Source organism: Acanthaster planci, linkage group LG03 (genome assembly GCF_054643075.1).
Source record: "Acanthaster planci isolate LZ-2023a linkage group LG03, COTS_SCS, whole genome shotgun sequence".
Taxonomy (NCBI): Eukaryota; Metazoa; Echinodermata; class Asteroidea; order Valvatida; family Acanthasteridae; genus Acanthaster; species Acanthaster planci.
The window spans coordinates 12883596-12902552 of record NC_141779.1 but is presented as its reverse complement, the minus strand read 5'-3'; the positions used below and the strand labels follow the sequence as shown (position 1 = coordinate 12902552).

The following is an 18957-nucleotide window of genomic DNA, read 5'->3' as shown; positions in this document are numbered from 1 at the left end:
AGATATCAAGCACAAGATGAACAAGTTGATGGCTAAAGCTACAGAAAATGTAAAAAAAGTCGGAGTAAAATGAAGGAATACTAGACAAAAATGCTTCCCCAAGGATATTAGAACCAAGGGATAAAGCGCTATTGTTCCTACCGATGGGAAAATCCAAGCTTGAGAGCAAATGGCAGGGTCCATTCGTGATTTTGAGGAGAGTTAATGAGACAAATTACGAAGTCAAACTGCCTAACAAACGCAAGTCAGAACGAATCATCCGTGATGAAGCTGTGGTATGATAAAGATCATGAGAAACGAATGGCAGAATGCCACCGTATTATTGCTGAGATTGACTCTTTCTCTGTTCATGACAACAATGATGTAATTGAGCAAAAGGATGACATAGACGGAAGTATGGATATAGGGTTGAGTTACTATCAAACCCAGACATGGCAAGATGTGTCTATTGCTGACTCATTGACACCTACCCAAAGAGAAGAAGTGTTATCTTTACTTAAGTCGTACAGTAGTGTATTCTCAGATGTTCCAGGGAGAACATATTTAGTAAAAAGTGAAATCAAACCACAAGGGCCACAACCGAGAAGACACAGAGTGTATCATACTCCGTAAGCACTCAAAGATAAAGTTCAAAATGAACTTCAGAGTATGCTAGATATGGGAATAATTGAACCAATTTCTAGTTCTTACGCATCACCAATTATTGCTCCACGAAAAACTGATAAGCAGATTCGAGTTGTCACAGATTTCAGGCCGCTGAACAAAGTTACGGATTTTGACACGTACAATGTATGAGATGCCTAGAATTGATGAAATTCTGTAGGATGTAGCGGGTGCAAAATTCATATCCACTATCGACTTGACAAAGGCCTTCTATCAGGTTCCATTGGATGAAAAAACGAAAGAGAAATCATCCTTTGTGACACCTTTCGTTCAATTTTGTTACAATGTGTTGCCCTTTGGTATGCAGAACAGTAGCAGTACATTTCAAAGATTGATGGATACCGTTCTTGCTGGTTGCCAAGGATATGCCAAGGCATACATCGATGACATCAGTGTTTACAGTCGCACATGGGAGGAGCATATGTTCCATTTAAGAGAAGTGTTGTGCAGATTAGCAGAAGCAGGCTTAACAGCTAAACCACTCAAATGTAAAATGGCTTATCCAAAGGTTGTATCTTTGGGTCATATCATTGGTGGTGGTGTCATACAGCCACTGACAAATAAGATAGGATTGGTAAATTTTCCCAGGCCTGTGACCAAAACACAGGTCAGAGCATTTCTGGGCCTATCAGGGTACTACAGGAAATTTGTACCACACTATGCTACACTAGCAGTTCCATTGGTGGAACTCACCAAAAAGAGTGCGAAAAAGAAGCTGGCATGATTGAAATTTACCTACATGTACTTCTGTCATCACTGTAAGTGATAGATTAGCCAGCTAAGGAAAAAGGAGGCCATCTCGATCAGCATATAAATGACAGGAGAAAGGGCTCCAACCACCTACCCCTAAGTGTCAACGGGGGGAACGGATGTCGATTCGACCATGATCCAACGAGTGGGAGCGAGGCCGTGAACGGGTGCGAACACAGCGCTGAAGTCCTGTGCGGGGGTAGGCCTACTGCTGGGACGGGTAGCATAGTATGGCATGCGGCAGAACGATGCCGAGAAATGGTTCCACGATTCGGAGAGACAGTTACATCGTGGGCTATTTGCAAAGGGTGAAGGCATCTGCTGGAGAAAACGAGAAAACGATGTAGTTCTTGGGAAACAATGCTGAAAAATCTGGATGCTCGTAGTGCTGACGGGCTACAGTCGTTTGAAGAGTAAGACCAAGCACTTGGATGAGAACGAAGTTGAAGCTGCTGCGTCTAACCTGTCTCTGCAATACAGTGTTGGAGGTCTCGAGACCGTCTCGAGACCTTTTTTTGAGGTCTCGGTCTTGGTCTCGGCCTACAAGAGTCTCGGTCTCGAGAGGGTTGGTCTCGGGAGGACTGGTCTCGGTCTTGGTCTCGGATGCCGAGGTCTCAGGTCTCCCACCCGAGACCTGCCGAGACCATGACAGAAATGCAGACAATGTGCGTCAACAATTCACGCTCGGCCGCGGCAAAATCACGTACCCGTCGGCAGCAAGCAGTGAAGACGAATGTATAGTACCTGCCAAAATTCCACGACTCTTGGCAAAGTACAAGAAACTGCGCAACAGGAACAAGAGTGGCGATCCTACAACATGTAGAATGCAACTGCTCCGGTACTTGCAACAAGTCCAGGAAACTGACATTGAAGACAGTCCTCTTAAATTTTGGCAGCAGCATCACAGCAAGTATCCCTCACTGAGCAACCTTGCACTGTCGCTTTTGTCAGTACCAGCTTCAAGTGCTCTAGTAGAGCGTGTGTTTAGCACAGGTGGAATCATAATGCGCCCCCACAGAGCCCGAATTTCAGCTAAAATGCTGGAAATCCTCATGTTTCTTAAGTGTAATCAAAATGTGTCATGCTTCAAATAGAGGAGAGTGCATTCATCTTAATGACCCTTTTACACAGTTGGTGAGTCAGGTACTATCTGGATAGTACAATTCTTTGTTAGAAACTTAAATTGTGGTCGTCTTGTGTTTTTCTTCACTCTTGTTCCAAACAAAGTGTCAGGAAAGTATTCTTACGGTAGAATGTTTACACATCAGTGAGGAAACTTGGATTGGTAAAATCATGATTTTTATATACATGTACATGTACTTTTAATAGAGAACTGCCCACTATGTTGTGTGACCCTTCTAACCTGTCCATTGATCATTACAGAGTATAACTCATAAACTGAACTCACACACACCTTTTGGCATAGTCCGAGCAACTCAAACCCCACGTTTTGCCTGTTTAAACATTTGAATATGGCCCGCCCACATTAATTTTGCTGTGCATGTACATATGGAACACAAAAACTCTGTACATGTACATGTTTAATGTACGATTATGCCGTATACTCTATACAAAATTCTATAGCATCGGCAGTCCATGCTTTCATGGTCAAAATAACTGCTGTTTTTTCCCAGAGTTCAAATAAAACTCTTTCATGGAATATTGAATATGTTGTGTGCTTTACATGTAAAATTTGCACTTAATTTTGCTGTTTAATGCCAATTGCCCACCACGTTTACCATTAATGAACTACATGTAGGCCTATATATTGTATATGTTGTGCAAGGTCTAGGTCATCTTGGTCTCGAAGTTCTGGTCTCGGTCTTGAAAGAGCTGGTCTCGGTCTTGGTCTCGGTCTCGAATACCTTGGTCTTGGTCTCGGACATAAAGGTCTCGACTACAACACTGCTGCAATAAAAAGATTGTCGTCCATGCGGCTGAAAATGTGCAGCCGACTTGAGGCGGTGGTGGTGCCCCGGGCCTCTGTGACCGAGCGGGGGTGGCCGGACGTTCAGATGACTGTGCTGCATCGAGTGCCGGGCCCCACTGTTCCACACACACCTGGACGTTGGACTCCGCTGCGGACATGTGCTCACGTATGCTACCGAAGGTGTGCGGAACCTGCCGGTGAGAAGCCCTGTTAGGTGCCGTTTGCAGGCTCGGCCTGGGAATTTCAACTCGTTACACAGCAGGGTAGACTCAGTCAACACGTTGGAAATGACATGCTTGGAGGGCCAATCAGGCTTGGAGGAACTGGGGGATTTGCCTGGAACGTGGCTTGATCTATTGATAGAACTTCCAGTCCTGTGTCGGGTTTTGGTAGTCTCTGCCATTTTTACATAGAGAAAATAGCGAGGTTGCGTGTAAACGTGAAACTCTATTGTACACTAAATTCACAATAAAAAAACTAGGATGAGTCTTAGTTCTATGCAGCCTTTAACGGGGGACATGCAGTGGGTGCAGAGGGTGTGGCTTGGGCGACCTTTTTCAGCGAGGTCTGAGATGCTTTCTGTAATGGCAAGACTAGTCCTTTGACTTCATTTGAGAAAACGAATTTTTAGTCTCTTTGTCTACAGACCTCCAAATTTATTAAAAGGACAACCATAAAAGCCAACAAACCAAGTCTTTAGAAGTGGCTTGGTGTCCGGCCCAAGAGTCGTTTAGGAATCAGCCATGCTGACGGTTTTCACATTTTCTGTGTGGGCGTTTCTCCGACAGCAACCTGTTTAGCTATCAACCAGAAATGTCGTTACCGCATGTACATAGTACATGTACATATGCAAACAGAACACAGGTACTGTCGAACCAGCTCTAACATTGTATTCACAGATTGAATCAGAAGTCGTTTGCCTTGGTCGGGACTGTCTGTGACACCTCCACGTGAAAGATTAACGTGAGCGCTGTCGTTTGACAATCTCTGCATTTCTTCCGTTTATGAAACAGTCTTGGGTTTACGATTGAATTCAACTCTGACGCAACCACAAACGTCTTGCATGTGAACATATTACTGATATTAATCTTAATACATAACTTTTACAATCCGTTCCATCTCAGCGAAAAACACAGTAGGGGCCTCACTACTGCACGCGTAATGATTTCAGACAAGTTTCTGGGAGAAAACACACGAAAAACTGCAAAAAATCACTTGTACTTCTTGTACAAGATTGCACAGGGTCACTGGTCACTTTCAAATATAGTCATTTGCCAAGGTTTAGGACCAAACATACAAAATGCATTAACCTGAAGAAAAACCAAACTTTAATCAGTTATGACAACTTATGCTTATTTTTAATGTGTAACTCTAGTATTTGGTTGAACAGCTATTTGACTACATTTGACTACATGCCCAGTGACAGAAATACCCATAAAATTCAAGGTGGTCTTAAACTTTTGCAAATGGCTGTCTATTAAGTGCAGAGATATAACTGATGACAGAAAATGAACGTTTCTGAAGCAGCGCTTAACTTTGCTCTGCACTTTTCTCTAAAGTATCACAAAAATTTCGTTTCTAGAATACATTAAATTGAATATTTTTCAGTGGAAATGATACTTCCTTGCCGGTTTTAAGTTGCAGTACGTCTTCTTCATCTCGTCCGATTCTGGTTTTTTGGTCTCAATGAACCTCTCTCCTTTTGTTGTCACCGTCTGGCTGTTAATGTAGCGCACCATCTTCTTTTTCTCCTGGAATGTAATAAGGGGCGAGATGTGTAATTCAAAGGAAATTTCTTCAATTTTCCACAGACAAGGTACAGCACCTGTTGTAACAAAATGGTGATAGTCTGCTATGCCTGATTATCAAGCTAGGAATTGCAGTGTGCATATGTATGAAGTAAAACGTGTTTAGGCTGAGAAAAGCCCCCAAAAGTTTTTTTTATTTCAGGTGTGTTCTTTTACCAAAAACAGAAAGTTTTAGGAAATTAGAAACTCTTAAAAATAAGAAACCCTGAAAGGGTTTTTGGAGCGAAACTGTGGGAAAAATCGAAATTGCAGAGTTGGGAGTCTCTATTGCTGGAAACTCTACAGAATATAAAAAGGTTGAGAACAAGTAACTCTCTTCAGAAGAACCTGTGGATGAATAGACAACCATCCAGCATATGGAGCTTAGTAGGAATTTCAGAAGGAAACTGAATGTCCAAACCTTTTTGGGTTCCATGGGCCTATGATTCTTGCTATCCTCGTCTGTGTCAACGTATCCATATTTCTCCAACACAGATTCCTTTAAATTTGTCTCATTTCTCACACATGACTTCTGGACTACCACCTGCAACAGTAGAAAAATAAAGTGAATGAAACAGGAACAACAGAAGGCTAATTGGGAAGAATCGCACTGCATCCTGAGAAGTTCATACTGTGGCACTTCATCAATCAATCATGCATATTCTTGATCTATATATACAGTCCCCACTTTCACAACCAAATGTTGCAAGTCCCATTTTTGTGACTACATGGGATGCCACAATCAATATAGTTTTACTCACATCAATTGAAATAAGCCTTTTGCGAGTTAAACTTGAGTACTATCAGATACAGTGAGTTATCTGATTGCACATACACTGTAAATAAAACAATTTGAATTCCCCAGACTAAAGACACTGTTGCTGTACCATGTGATTTAGGGCAAGCTTTTGCCAAGTAGCCATCATCTCTGGAATGGACTGGTTCCTTTGTGCCGTGCACATCCATAAAAAAGTGTATTGGTCCAAGGCATCTATTACGTATTACTAAGCAAACACCTGGATTCACGAGGTATAGCAAGTGTCTTTAGTGAGAATTCAAATTGGTATGTTCACTTGAACTTAAAGAACCCTGTGTATTAGATTTTTTTCAAATTTAACTTGCAAAAGGTTTATTGTAGGCATCCCCAACGGCCGGCAAAGCACAGTAGCAGGTTACACGTCATACGGGTGAATATGTTGATCCCCAATGTTGATCTTGTATTGTTCGTTGTTTGTCCCGTCCGATTGTTTCATTTTGTCCTGTTTTGTTCAAGGCATGTCTATACAAAACCTAGTCTTCCTGATTAATGCCTCCATTATTGCCATGCAGCTTTTTTCCTTTTTGTCTGCTTTATTTTGTTTTTTATTCCAAAATTGCAGCATTATCAACAGAACCACAAACATGTACAGTAAAGGTAATCCTTTCACACTTCTCACACTGTGAAGTTGTAACTCACTGGGGTTATACTGCTTTGGTCCTCGAGTTTGCCAGACTCCTGTAGGTTGAGCAAGACCTGTGAGGCTTGCTCCAGGTCCCCTTTGGCGATGGACAGACACTGCCTGGCCTGTAGCTCAGTGGAGCTGGGGAACATCTCCCTTAGCTGCTGGATGGTCTCTTCACAGTCTGAAGTCATGGATTCTTGCTTGCCCTGCCAGTTCAAAGATCAACTGCCATCACCAACGGAAGACTTTTGAGATGCTCGGTGGCCCTACTAAGCATCTCAAAAGTATCCTGTTGAGATGTCTCCCGCATATATTGGTCATATCATAAAAACCAACTTCTTGAGTTAACCAACAGAGTAAAACATGCAAGAAAATGTTATTTGAATACATCCTGAATCTCGGTGTGTGTTATTTTTTTAACGGTTGCTTGCATTCATTCAGTTGTCTTTCATCTTTAGCTATTTTGCAAAATTGATCAGGCAAGCATAGTCAGCATGACAGCCACCTCTATTCAAAGGGGCCACTGGTACATTAACCCTAACCATGCTGAACCGAACAAGGTTATGTAGGATTTCAATGGTCCCTAGAGGGTTAGGGTTAAAATGCCCACCGTTTTCTGCACCTTAAGTGGTGGATGTGTTTACATGTAAATAGAAATTTTCATGAAGAATCCAAATTCATTTTGTTCACACAGAACATAGGAACGTCTGCGGAGACCAACTGTGTTGAACTTAAACCTGACCACTGCACATGCTCTGAGGGAGACAAATACATGTACATGTAACACTTTCTGGGGGGAAAGGGTCTCAAAGTAGTGAAAATTATGAGAACAAACACTGAACAAATACATGTATATATATGGGTCAGTTTTCGTGGCATTTGGCAGGATTTGGAAAGTTAGCTGCAGCAAGGCAGGAAACATCTTTCAAATCAATTTTTACATGTTTTCTAAAAATGCCCTTGTCCATGAACCCCTTGACAATGGGAATTTCTTCCCGAAAGCCGACTCCAAGAATCCCAGCCTCGCTTGGTCACGAAGGCCACCTGCAAATCCACTAATTCTCGGTTTGTGGCCCTGCGTGCTCTGCACATTTTGAATTACACGGTGACAATGCTGACTGTTCGGTGGCATGAAGCTCTACTCACGCTTCCACAATCCCGTTGCCTCTTTTCAAAGTGGGGACTATTGTGAAGCTGGTGATTATGATGCAAATTCGGTCTTTCCATTTCGGGGCAACAAACAAAAGCCAATCACTATCTATCCAAGAGCCAGGGTCTGCCTTCTTTCACTGTGTTCGCTCAAGCATGGGCCGGGAATAATAGCTGAAAAGCGGGCTGAGGATCTTAATTTTTGCGGCTCTACCAGCGTCCCACCACGAAGGGGTTAATAACCAATCATAAGCCAAAACGACAAAAACCTCAAAATCAGGATTATATACATGTACATGTACATCCTATGTATTCAAAATGACATAAACTGAATTCAGAAATGTCAACATCAATTTCATTCATTGAATGGCACGTTTAGCATTGTGAATCATGGCCTATGAACAGAAGTAATACAGTATACATGTACATGGGGAGCACTTTGACACCTGTTGAGTACATAATACTTTACATGAACTGCATTTGAATTGCTTTGAAAGCACATGAGCAACTGAACTCACAATTTTATTGGCAGTTGTACGAGATCCACCCCTCGTCTTGGGTCTCTCCTGGTGAAGCAAGACCTGCACAGCCTGCTCCACGTCACCACTCACGTCCGATAAACATCGCTTCACTCTCATCTTGCATGCATCTGGAAACATGTCGGCCAACAACTTGATCTTGTCGTCCATGTTTCTGGATGGTGGCATGGCAGTTGCTGACTTCTAGGGGAAAAAAGAGAGTCCTTCTCACTACAATTGTATCTAACAAAAAAGCCTACAATATCAATGAAAGTGATCATGTATGTATCTTTTTACAAGATTCTATCTCCCTACTTTAATAGCCAATGACTTGCCTTGCTTGACGAATTTTTCAGAAATTATCATTACAATGTACATGTACATGTAATACTTCAAGTTCCTTAAAATAACACAGTTTCACTATAATACACATGCATATACACTGTACATGTACATGTAAGTGACTATCAAAAGGTGTATATTACAGCTTTTGCCTACATACATATGTAAAAATACACGTAGCAGCCAACTCTTGATATACAGCCAACACTACACTCACTGACAAACAATAACATCACCAATTTATTCAGACGCTCATCTGAAAAATTGATAAAACTTTAACCATCTCAGCTCCCTGGGCAGTATACAGCTTGACGCTGCCATTGCAGGCCCAAAAGGGCAAATAAAAACACAATAACCCTCTTTGCTCTCACAGTAGCCGGTTAAGTCCTGGGTGGAGAGAGGCAAGTAGGAGTAAAGTGACTTGCCCATGGTGTCACAACATGTAACCAGCAACTGGATTCAAACATCTGATCCTAATGTTCTTTGGCAACAAACCTCCACCACTAGGCCTCCTGCCTCACTGTATTTCTTACCCCAACATCAAATTTGACAACACTCTGGGGTGCTGCCACGGAGCAACATTTGCTAAAACAGGCTATGCACAGCAGTCAAGTTTAAGTTCAACACGTGGTCTGCCTCCACAGACTTCTCAGATTCTGTATGTGCACACATGCACATGTACATGTATCAAACAAATCGGGAATTGGTGAGTTAACACACAAGTAAATGCCCACCAATGCTGTCAGCCATCCGTTGTCCAGGTCATGTAAATGCCCTCTGGTTCAAAACAGTTAAGCAGATCAGCAATAAAAATATCCACAAAAATGAAGGAATTCAACGAACTACATGAAGGTAACAAATCCATACACTGTACCTACCCAGGTCTCTCTCTTTTTCCCTCTCTTGTTTACATCACTGCTACTGCCCTCCCCCTGTTTACTGGAGGCCTCTGACGGCAAAGAGTAGGGAAGCTCAATATCTTCCTCGGGGGGTATCAGTGCTTCTTTTGTTGTCATGAACTCTTCTACTGATGACGGTGATGTTGGTGGAGTTCCTGATAAAGGCAGGTATCATATGTGTAATCATAATTGCTTCAACAAACTGGAGAGGTTTTAGTTTGTATGACATCAGTAATAATTACAGTAGCGCACCAATACTCATACAGTAAATATGCGAATTGTTAAGCTCAAACCTCAGAAATACATGAAGTCAGAACATTATAATACAGCGGCATAGGAAAAGTATTGTTCGTTCTGTCATAAAAGCTCCGAATTTGGCAGACATATACATGTACATGTAGCTTTAGGTATTCTTTCAGAATTAAGATACTGAGGCATTCACGATTTTACCCCAATGGTGCGTGGCAGCCAATTTTCAAAATGGCCACCATTTTGGATTTGCTCCTACCGGTACATGTACATGTATGTATGCTGTATGTGTCTCTCAGCCGTACAAATCTCGCCTGGAAGCGGTAGGATTGAACATTTTTTATGCAAAACGATCACGGAGAATTATGTGGAGGTTGAAAAAATAGTACTCACGATTTTATCCATGTTGTGTGCGGTAGCCATTGTTTCAATATGGCCGCCATTTGGGATTTGCTCCTATGCTATACATGTATGTGTCTCTCAGCTGTACAGATCTCAACAGGAGGCAGTACGCTCACACATTTTGCGTGCAAAACAGTCATTAAGAAATAAGTGGCGGTTTAAAAAATAGTATCCATGATTTTACATATGTTGGGTGTGTTTCTTTACCCTATAAATTGCACTTGGGACAGTCAAAAGAAGAAATGTGCATCCAAAATACATTTATAATGTACATGTATGTTGTTACTGAAGAAGACAGTGGACTAAACAAGCAATTAGTCTGCTTTTGCTTCTGGGAAATTCAACTTCTTTGATTGTCCTACATATTCTGTAAGAGCATGTAGACAAGGCAGCTGAGCTAATGGACGTTCCTTCAGCCTTGTGGAGTTCACTCGCTATTCAAGGATTATTCCAAAGTGTTCCTGTCTTGACGAGTACAGATTTGCAAGATCAGAAGAAATGGGAGCAGTACATTTTCAAGTCGAGTTTCCTCCATGAACAAGACAAGCTCAGCCAGTGCAACTTTTGACATCACCCATTCATGGTCATTCTTGTGTTCAGAATCCCTTGCCCTTTTTACACCTTCAGCTCGACACTAAACATTTCTTATGATACTGTTATGCTTCCACAAACTGTTTCCCTTTATGCAAGTAGATTATAGTGTACACGCTACTACACACACCACTTACCCCACAGCCAGCGCGCAATGACCATCTACATGTAGACTGTACGGATTGCATTCCACGTGTGATGCTGCAACATGCCCTTGAACCGCAACTCCGAAGCACACTTCCAACTTAGTCATTTTCCCCCAAATCTTCCTCGAAGTCGATCCTACTTTCAGTCGCACACATAGCCCGTACATTCGACCCACACAGACCCCCAACTCATACCGTAAGTGTCCCGCCAAACCACACACCAAAAGCCTGTGTCCAGTTACGGCACAGCGAGGTCAATTACTTCCGCTCACCCTCAGTTTTACCCCGTAAGAATTACGTGTAGATTTCCTAGCCATCCAGACACTAAGTGTAGTACACAAACCAATGTACCGAGAAAGGCTCACCCTTTCCTTTCCCTCATTGACCAAGTCCCCTGTAGCTCACCCACGAACAGCCTTTCACCCTCCCACTCCCAAACTACTACAGAAACGAAGTCAGCAAAGACCAAGTGTGTACAAATCCCCATAGACTTTTCTTCCGTAGACTTTTATAGGTATGAATTATTCATAACCGCCCCCATCCAGTGCTCCCATTGGCTAAGACGCAGACCCAAAAGTCTATATAAAGTGACCAGCTCCAGCAGTCAGCATCGATCATTCCCGAGCGGGCAGCTTTGGAGAAACAACTCCCTGACCGTTCGTGAGTGTATAGCTCCGATATGAACCACCTTCCTTTCACTCCCGAATAAATGGCTCAGATTTGGACGAGCAGTACTTGAATAATATCCAGCCTTACTAGTAGCAGTTGCTCATTGTAAATATGGAGAAGATGTAAATAATTCTTCGGAATAAAACAGTACTGTGTGTATAAGTCAGTCCAATGAGTCTCAGTCTTTATGATAACGACTCCCTACCCCAAAAGAGATGTTACACTGGCGGCAAGCGGAGGGATATGAACTTATACACACCATTGAACTTTAGCATGACTTTTCATTAATTAAGTCACTCCACATCCCTCCACTGAGCGCATATCCTCAACCTTGAACTCTGTTTTCAGCCATTGAAAACCAATCGCCATCATGCCTGGCAAACAACGCCGAAAGTCTCGCAGATTGCAGTCTCTGTATGGGGATGATGACAGTGACATGTCGTTTCCTGGCCTTCAAGCAGAAAGTTCAGAAGCTCAAAAAATCAAACAAGAACTCGAACTCTTGAAGATTCATTCAGTGGAGGCAGAGAAAGAGCTGAAACAACTCAGCGCAAACGCTGCATCAAGCTCACTCAAGGCTGACCAGACTAATGCCAGTGTTTCAGCAAAATCCTCGCAAGATTCACAGGCAGTAATATCTACGCCAGACATCGCAGTCAAATCTACAGCTGCTGAGCAACCCGAGTCCCATTCACCCCGAACACAGTCGAGTCATAAGCTGGATGTTCCTCTCCCTCGTCAAGGAGAATTCGACTGCACGAAGTCATGGGCAGGCTTAGTCCATCCACTGATGGGTCTCGCTAAGGCTTGCAGCTGGAATGAAGAAAAGCTGTTCCAGCTTGTGAGCAGTCTGTGAGGAAAGGCAGCCGAGTATGTTTTCGAGCAACTTGATCCTGAAGCCATCAAGTCCTTCGACACCTTGACGAAGGAGCTTGGCAAGCGGTTTGGCGAACGCCAGTTGCCAAACTACTACATAGCTCAGCTTGAAGCTAGGAAACACCAGCCCAAGGAGAAGCTGATGGAGTTTGTTGCCGACGTTCGCCGTCTCGTCCTCCATGGCTACCTGACAACAGATCCAGTTACAAGGGAGAACATTGCTCTTCACCATTTTCTGAAAGGCTTCTCTGATCAGCAGATGGCAGTTTCCGTCGGCATGACGAATCCCAAGTCCCTCAAGGATGCTACAACGGCAGTCGAAAATTTCCTGAGTCTCCGTGACACTACGAGCTCTGGAGAGTCACATCGTTTGAACACTGTGCAAGCAGCTCCGGAGACTGGCAGTGAGTTTGTCACCACAAAGCAGTTTCAACAGTTCCACGACAACCTCGACCGACGACTGAATGGAATCGTCAAACTGATCAAAAACAAGCCGGTTAACAGCCAGAAACCTGCCAAGCCTGTCGAAGCCAGCAAACAGAAAACTGCTGAAGCCAAACAGCAGAAAGCTGATGACGTCACTTGTTTTAAGTGTGGCGAGCCCGGCCACTTTGTGAACAAGTGCCCTGAAACAGCGGCTTCTTTAAAGGAGGTAGTTGTCACACAGCTGGAAAACTAACAAGGACCGTGCCATCCGGCCTGACATCGGTCTGTCCCAATGAACAGAACACGATCCAATTAAGAAGACAGCAAATTCAGGGCATGTCTGCATTTTTAAAAGTGCAGATATGCGGAACACCAAGCGAACTATTAGTCGACACAGGAGCAGCGGTAACCATAATACTTACAGACTTATAAACCTTTCACCCGAGAACACTGAATTTCAAGCTGGTACAACCATCGGCTACCTGCCTGGAGTTGATGCGGTTGAAATGTTGCCGAGCAAGAAAACTTTGAAACCAATCATCTTTATCGTGTCATGCGCGTGTGCAGAGAACATGCTCGCCATATGTCATACACATGCAACCCAGTCAGCCCCGCCACCCCGACCCCCCTCAAACTTCTGACAAGTGGTCAGAGAGTTTGTAAGATCGGTACGAGAGGAGTTGTGAGAACCTGTCCTCACACCAACAGAAAACATTGCGTGAACTTTTGCCAAAACATGAGAACACTTTTGCCAGGATTTGGGAAAAACGTTGATAGTGCCGCACACTATTGACACTGGCGACACACGCCCCATTAGACAGCCTCCTCGTCGTCCTCCCAAGGCGTTTCAGGGCGAGGAGGAAAAAGTTCTTGAGAGCCAATTAAAGGTGGGTGTTATACAAGAATCGACATCCCCCTGGGCATCACCAATGGTTTTTGTACGGAAAAAATGGCACAACTCACCCTTGTGTCAACTACAGAAAGCTGAATGACGTCACGCGTCGTGATGCATACCCCCTCCCCCGAGTTGTTGACTGTCTAGATTGCCTCAGCGGAGCGAAAATATTCAGCACCCTCAATCTGCAGTCGGGCTACTGGCAGATTGAGGTGAAGAAGGAAGACCGTCCCAAAACCGCATTCGTCACCCGGAGTGGACTGTACGAATATATTACCATGCCCTTCGGACTTTGCAACGCACCCAGTACCTTTGAACACTGTATGGAGCTCATTCTCAAAGGGCTGCAATGGCGAACACTCCTCAAATATCTAGACAATATCATCATCCTGTCATCAACGTTTTCCGAGCATATCGGACATCTCGATGAAGTCTTGCACTGTCTAGGGACAGCTGGACTGAAGCTGAAACCGAGTAAATGTGAACTTTTCCAGACAGAGGTTTTATTTCTTGGTCATCTCATCACACAAGATGGTGTCAAACCAGACCCTAGTAAAGTTTCTGCTGTGCACAACTAGCCCCTTCCCAAGAACATCACCGATGAACGCTCTTTTCTCGGAATATGCTCCTACTACCGCAGGTTTATCCCCAAATTCGCCACGATAGCCAGCCCCTTACATCGTCTGTTAGAGGTCGGACAGACATTTAAGTGGACTTCTGCCTGTCAAGCGGCTTTTGAGCGATTGAAAGCTGCACTCACCGGCGACAAATCCTGTCGTATCCCAATGATGATGGTTTATTCATTATTGACACCGATGCTTCAGATACAGGCATTGGTGCGACTTTATCTCAACTTCAGTGGTGTGATCGGGGGGGGGGAAGGAACAACAGCCAATGGCATATGCCAGTCGTTTGATGACAAAGACGCAGCGACGCTACTGCACAACGAGGTGAGCACTTCTCACCATCGTCACTTTCCTCCAGCATTTCCAACATTACCTACTGGGAAGACAGTTTCTCATCAGAACTGACCACAGTGCTCTTCAGTGGATTATGTCCTTCCATGAGCCTGTTGATCAGATGGCTAGATGGCTCCAGATCCTGTCACAGTTCGACTTCAAGATCGAGCATCAACCTGGGAGAAAACACGGCAATGCTGATGCCCTCTCCAGGGTGCCATGTGATCCAGACGATTGCCCGTGTTACGAGGGAAAGACTTTACTTGCTGATCTCCCCTACGGCGGTTGCGAGAAGTGAAAAACCAAAAGTGAGTTGTGGTCTGACTTCGCCAAAGTAGATGATGTGATTCCCCTTTCGACCAGGCGTGTTAACGCTACCTCAGCTGAAGTTCTTTTCCTACAGAGAACTTCACCACACCATCACCCTCAAGCAATGACGTCAACCTACAGGCCATGCCAATATCCATACGGACAGTCCTCGCACTGATGGCAACCATAGTAATGCTCCTACTTGTGCCTATGTGCAGCCTAGGTAAACTTACTTGGCGCTCATGCAGTGAGTCTACTGGCGACATTGACAATGGACAGTTCAACAGTCGCTTTTCGCACACAGCCACACCTACTGAAGAAACTCCGGGAAATCCAGAGTCCCCACCGCCATTCGGGTAGTACAGCCCCACGAAAGAACTGAGTTTCCCACACTATCCTCTGACCCAGATGGAAAAGAGGTGAACTGCAACGCACCCTGCATTCCCCATAAGGATGCCGATGCCGGTTCAAGTACCGGGCAGCAACTTGCAGAACACTCAAATCCAACTGGACAGCTAGACGACCGAGATGGTAAGGTAACCAGTGATCGTGCCCCTTCCAACACCCCTGCCGGTCCCACCGCCGGACGAGCCACATCTTGGGTCAGTGGCTACACCAGCGAGGAAGTAGCTGAGTTACAACAATCAGATCAAGACCTGAGGCCCATCACGGAATTGATAGCGAAATCAGCCAAGAGGCCCAGCAGAGACCAGATAGCACGAGAAAGCCCAACCACAAGGAACCTGTGGTTGTTGTGGCAACAACTTGTGCTTAGGGATGGCATCATTTTCAAACGATGGGTGACTTCAGACAAAACCCAGTCTTACCTACAGCTTGTCATGCCATGAGAACTGTGAACTGCTGTTCTTAGAGCTACACGTGATGCTGTCACCACTGCATCATCTTGGTGTCAAAAAAACAACTCAGAAAATCAAACGCCAGTTCTACTGGTACAGACTGAAGGAAACAGTTCTTGACTGTATCTGGAAGTGCGCAAAATGTGGCGCCCAAAAAAGGCCGCACACAACCCCACGAGCACATCTTGAGGATTATCGAGTCAGTGCACCAATGGACAGACTTGTGACAGACATCCTTGGTCCTTTCCCCATAGGTGACAACGTGAATCAACACATCCTTTTAGTCGGTGATCAGTTCACAAAATGGATGGAAGCCTACCTGATTCCCCCACCAAAAGGTAGACACAGTAGCTCATAAAATCGTCTACGAATATACATGTATCTTCCGTTTTGGCCCGCCCCTTGACATGCACTCCGATCAAGGTCAAACTTACGAGTCTCATCTCATGCAATAAGTGTGTAAACTGTTAGAAATCCACAAAATGCGAACTTCTCCATATCACTCATCTACAAATGGACAGGCAGAGCGATTCAATCAAGTTCTGGTCGACATGATCGCAGCATACGTCGACAATGACCAATGCAATTGGGACATTCACCTGCCTCTCTTAACTTCTGCGTACAGAAGTTGTCAGCATGAAGTGACAGTATATTCACCTAACATGCTCATGTTAGGTCGACAAACTCACCTACCAATTGCCATTGTACTCAGTGGCCCTGTCACAGAAGACCAACCGCAAGATGAATGAGAGTATGTTACGTAATTACGTAAACGAATGGAAAGCGCTCACCCCCTTTGATCGCAAACATCTTGGTAAATCTGCGGAGCGGCAAAAGAAAGACCACGATCCCCATGTTTCCCAAAGAACCTACATGTATCAAGTTGGTGACTTGGTTTACATGAGAGATAGCACAAAAACCCTTGGGTTATCTTCCAAGTTAAAACCCGCGAAATGGCTTAGCCTCTGCATCATCCTCCGAACATTAAGTGATCTTCTATTTGAGATCCGGTACAATCAGCGATGAAAAACAAAAATTCTTCACCATGACCGGCTTGAACAGTATTTAAGTACTGAAGTACCTTAATGGATGCTGGACCTTTGTAAGACCCTGCTTGGGAGGAGCACTCTTTCCACCCATGCCAAGCAACTATATCGCGCCAAGAACACCGACTCTCACTCATCAGCCCATGTTTCGTCTGAACCGACAGCAGCGCCCTCAAAATCACTAACTTCGATCTTCCCTGAGATGAAAAGTAACCGGACAAGACGGAGGCCAGCTTGACTGCAAGATTTTTCTAAGCACCCCCCTTATACACAGACATTCGCGTTCGATCGACTACTATAGGTTGACAACCCTTTTACCCTTGCAATACTCTTAACCTTGTATTCTACAGGTTGAACACTTAGAAACAGAGCAGGACTAGTTATCCTTGGCCACTACCAAACACAAAATTTAATGTTTTTCTCTCAAGCCACCTGTTGCTCCTTCCATTTCCGATTTCTTTCCTGGGTGTAAATCAGTCTGCACGACCAGTCATTGACCTGTGGTCATTCTCAACCAATGACCTTTCAGCCGGAAAAGATGGTCAGCAATTGTGCACGCATGTCTTACTGAGAACATCATCATTTTCTTTCTGGTCATCCAACCAACATATCCTATTACCATGGAATGCTCTATCTGCATCATCAGTTTTACCAATGCCGAATCCTTGCATCGGCATTTTCAAATGCAGCATATGCCCTGGTACACCAGACAGTTTGTCTGCGGAGTTTGTAAACGGGGTTATGCCAAACTTCCTCTACTACTCAAGTATAATCAAAAGCGCTGGCACCACCGACATGCCCATTCCTACCAGGGGCTTGTTACGCCGGACGAAATGGTTTCAAGCCTACGTGAGCAATGGATGGGACACCACCAACAACGGTCAGACTTCCCATCGCTAATCCTCTCTCTGATGATCCCAGCAGACTCAAGACCTACGACTCCTGATCCCTACCGTAGCCCTGGTATGCCGTTGCAGGACGAGACAGCACAGCCCCCAAGCCCCCTCAACGATGCCCCCGATAATCCAGAGTCTTCCGATGCAGTCCTTCCCCCAAGCAAAGTGACACCTGCAAGCCCCTCCCCTGACGATGCTTCCACACCATCACACCCAAGTGCCCAGACCCTGACGTCGGAGACCCTGTCTTCGGACACTCTCACTCAAGCGATTGGCCGGCTGAACAAGCATTTGGACGACATGGAGAACAGTCTTGAACTCAAGATAAAAGAGGTAGTGCAGGCACAATCTTCCCACCTTACTCAAGTGTTTATGCGTAGCCTTGGAGACAACTGATATAAGCTCAATCACCGCAATCTATCGAACTCAGTGTTTCTGTTCAGTGTCCATGATGGACACTGATAAGTCAGTCCAATGACTCTCATTCTTTATGATAACGACTCCCTACCCCAAGAGAGACGTTACAATACTTTGCCTCCTGAGCGAATACATGTATGTCACCACCTGTTTTGAGCTTTGCCAAGAGGTGGATATCTTCAACAAGTTCTGCTTTATCTCGTACACACTGATCCAGCTGAAAAGTCGTAGCTACGTGAAGCATGTCTTTGCTTGATTCTCCACAAAAAAACGTGGCATCAGTTGAGATCAGTTTCTCAGAACTTGAAGACCCTGCCCTGGTATGTTTGCCTGGAACATCAGCATCTTCAGAGGGTAATTGAGAAGCTGGTCACTTCTCTGCTCTCCGTAGCATTGTTGTGTTGTAGCGCAGCATGCATGTGTGGCGCCATTTGGCTCAGTAACCATAACTGCTTCAATGCCATCTCCTTTGTCTATTCTGTGTAGCTGTATTGTTCTTGGTAGCTTCCCCAATTCATTAAACTTTATCAAGTTTGCTGGGCCAGTGTTCTGCATCCTTTTCCACTGTCTTTGATTGTGCCGGACAGTTCAGATGCTCTGGGTTGTCTTCTTGACATATAACAGTCTATTTCAGACAACTGTGAAGGCCGCCCTTGGCATGTCTGAATGAACTGGAACTGTTTAGACATGGTTTAGCCTTGATCACCTCTCATCTGAAAAGGCATCAGCACCCACTAAC

General features: G+C 44.5%; 1 protein-coding gene across 4 annotated transcripts in view; it reads right to left on the bottom strand.

Annotated features, from left to right (window-relative positions):
- Positions 1 to 18957, bottom strand: part of cuedc2 (CUE domain containing 2) — an 80561-nt gene that overhangs the window by 53384 nt on the left and 8220 nt on the right. For 3 of the 4 annotated variants that reach the window (XM_087134551.1, XM_087134552.1, XM_087134554.1), the window contains exons 5-9: positions 9460 to 9635; positions 8240 to 8443; positions 6587 to 6778; positions 5552 to 5674; positions 4033 to 5094 (exon numbers count right to left, since the gene is read on the bottom strand). In XM_087134551.1, coding sequence (XP_086990677.1) covers positions 4948 to 5094; positions 5552 to 5674; positions 6587 to 6778; positions 8240 to 8443; positions 9460 to 9635 — 842 coding nt within the window. In that variant the 3' untranslated portion in view covers positions 4033 to 4947. The remainder of the gene's footprint in view (positions 1 to 4032; positions 5095 to 5551; positions 5675 to 6586; positions 6779 to 8239; positions 8444 to 9459; positions 9636 to 18957) is intronic. The other variant, XM_087134553.1, reaches the window with a different exon arrangement.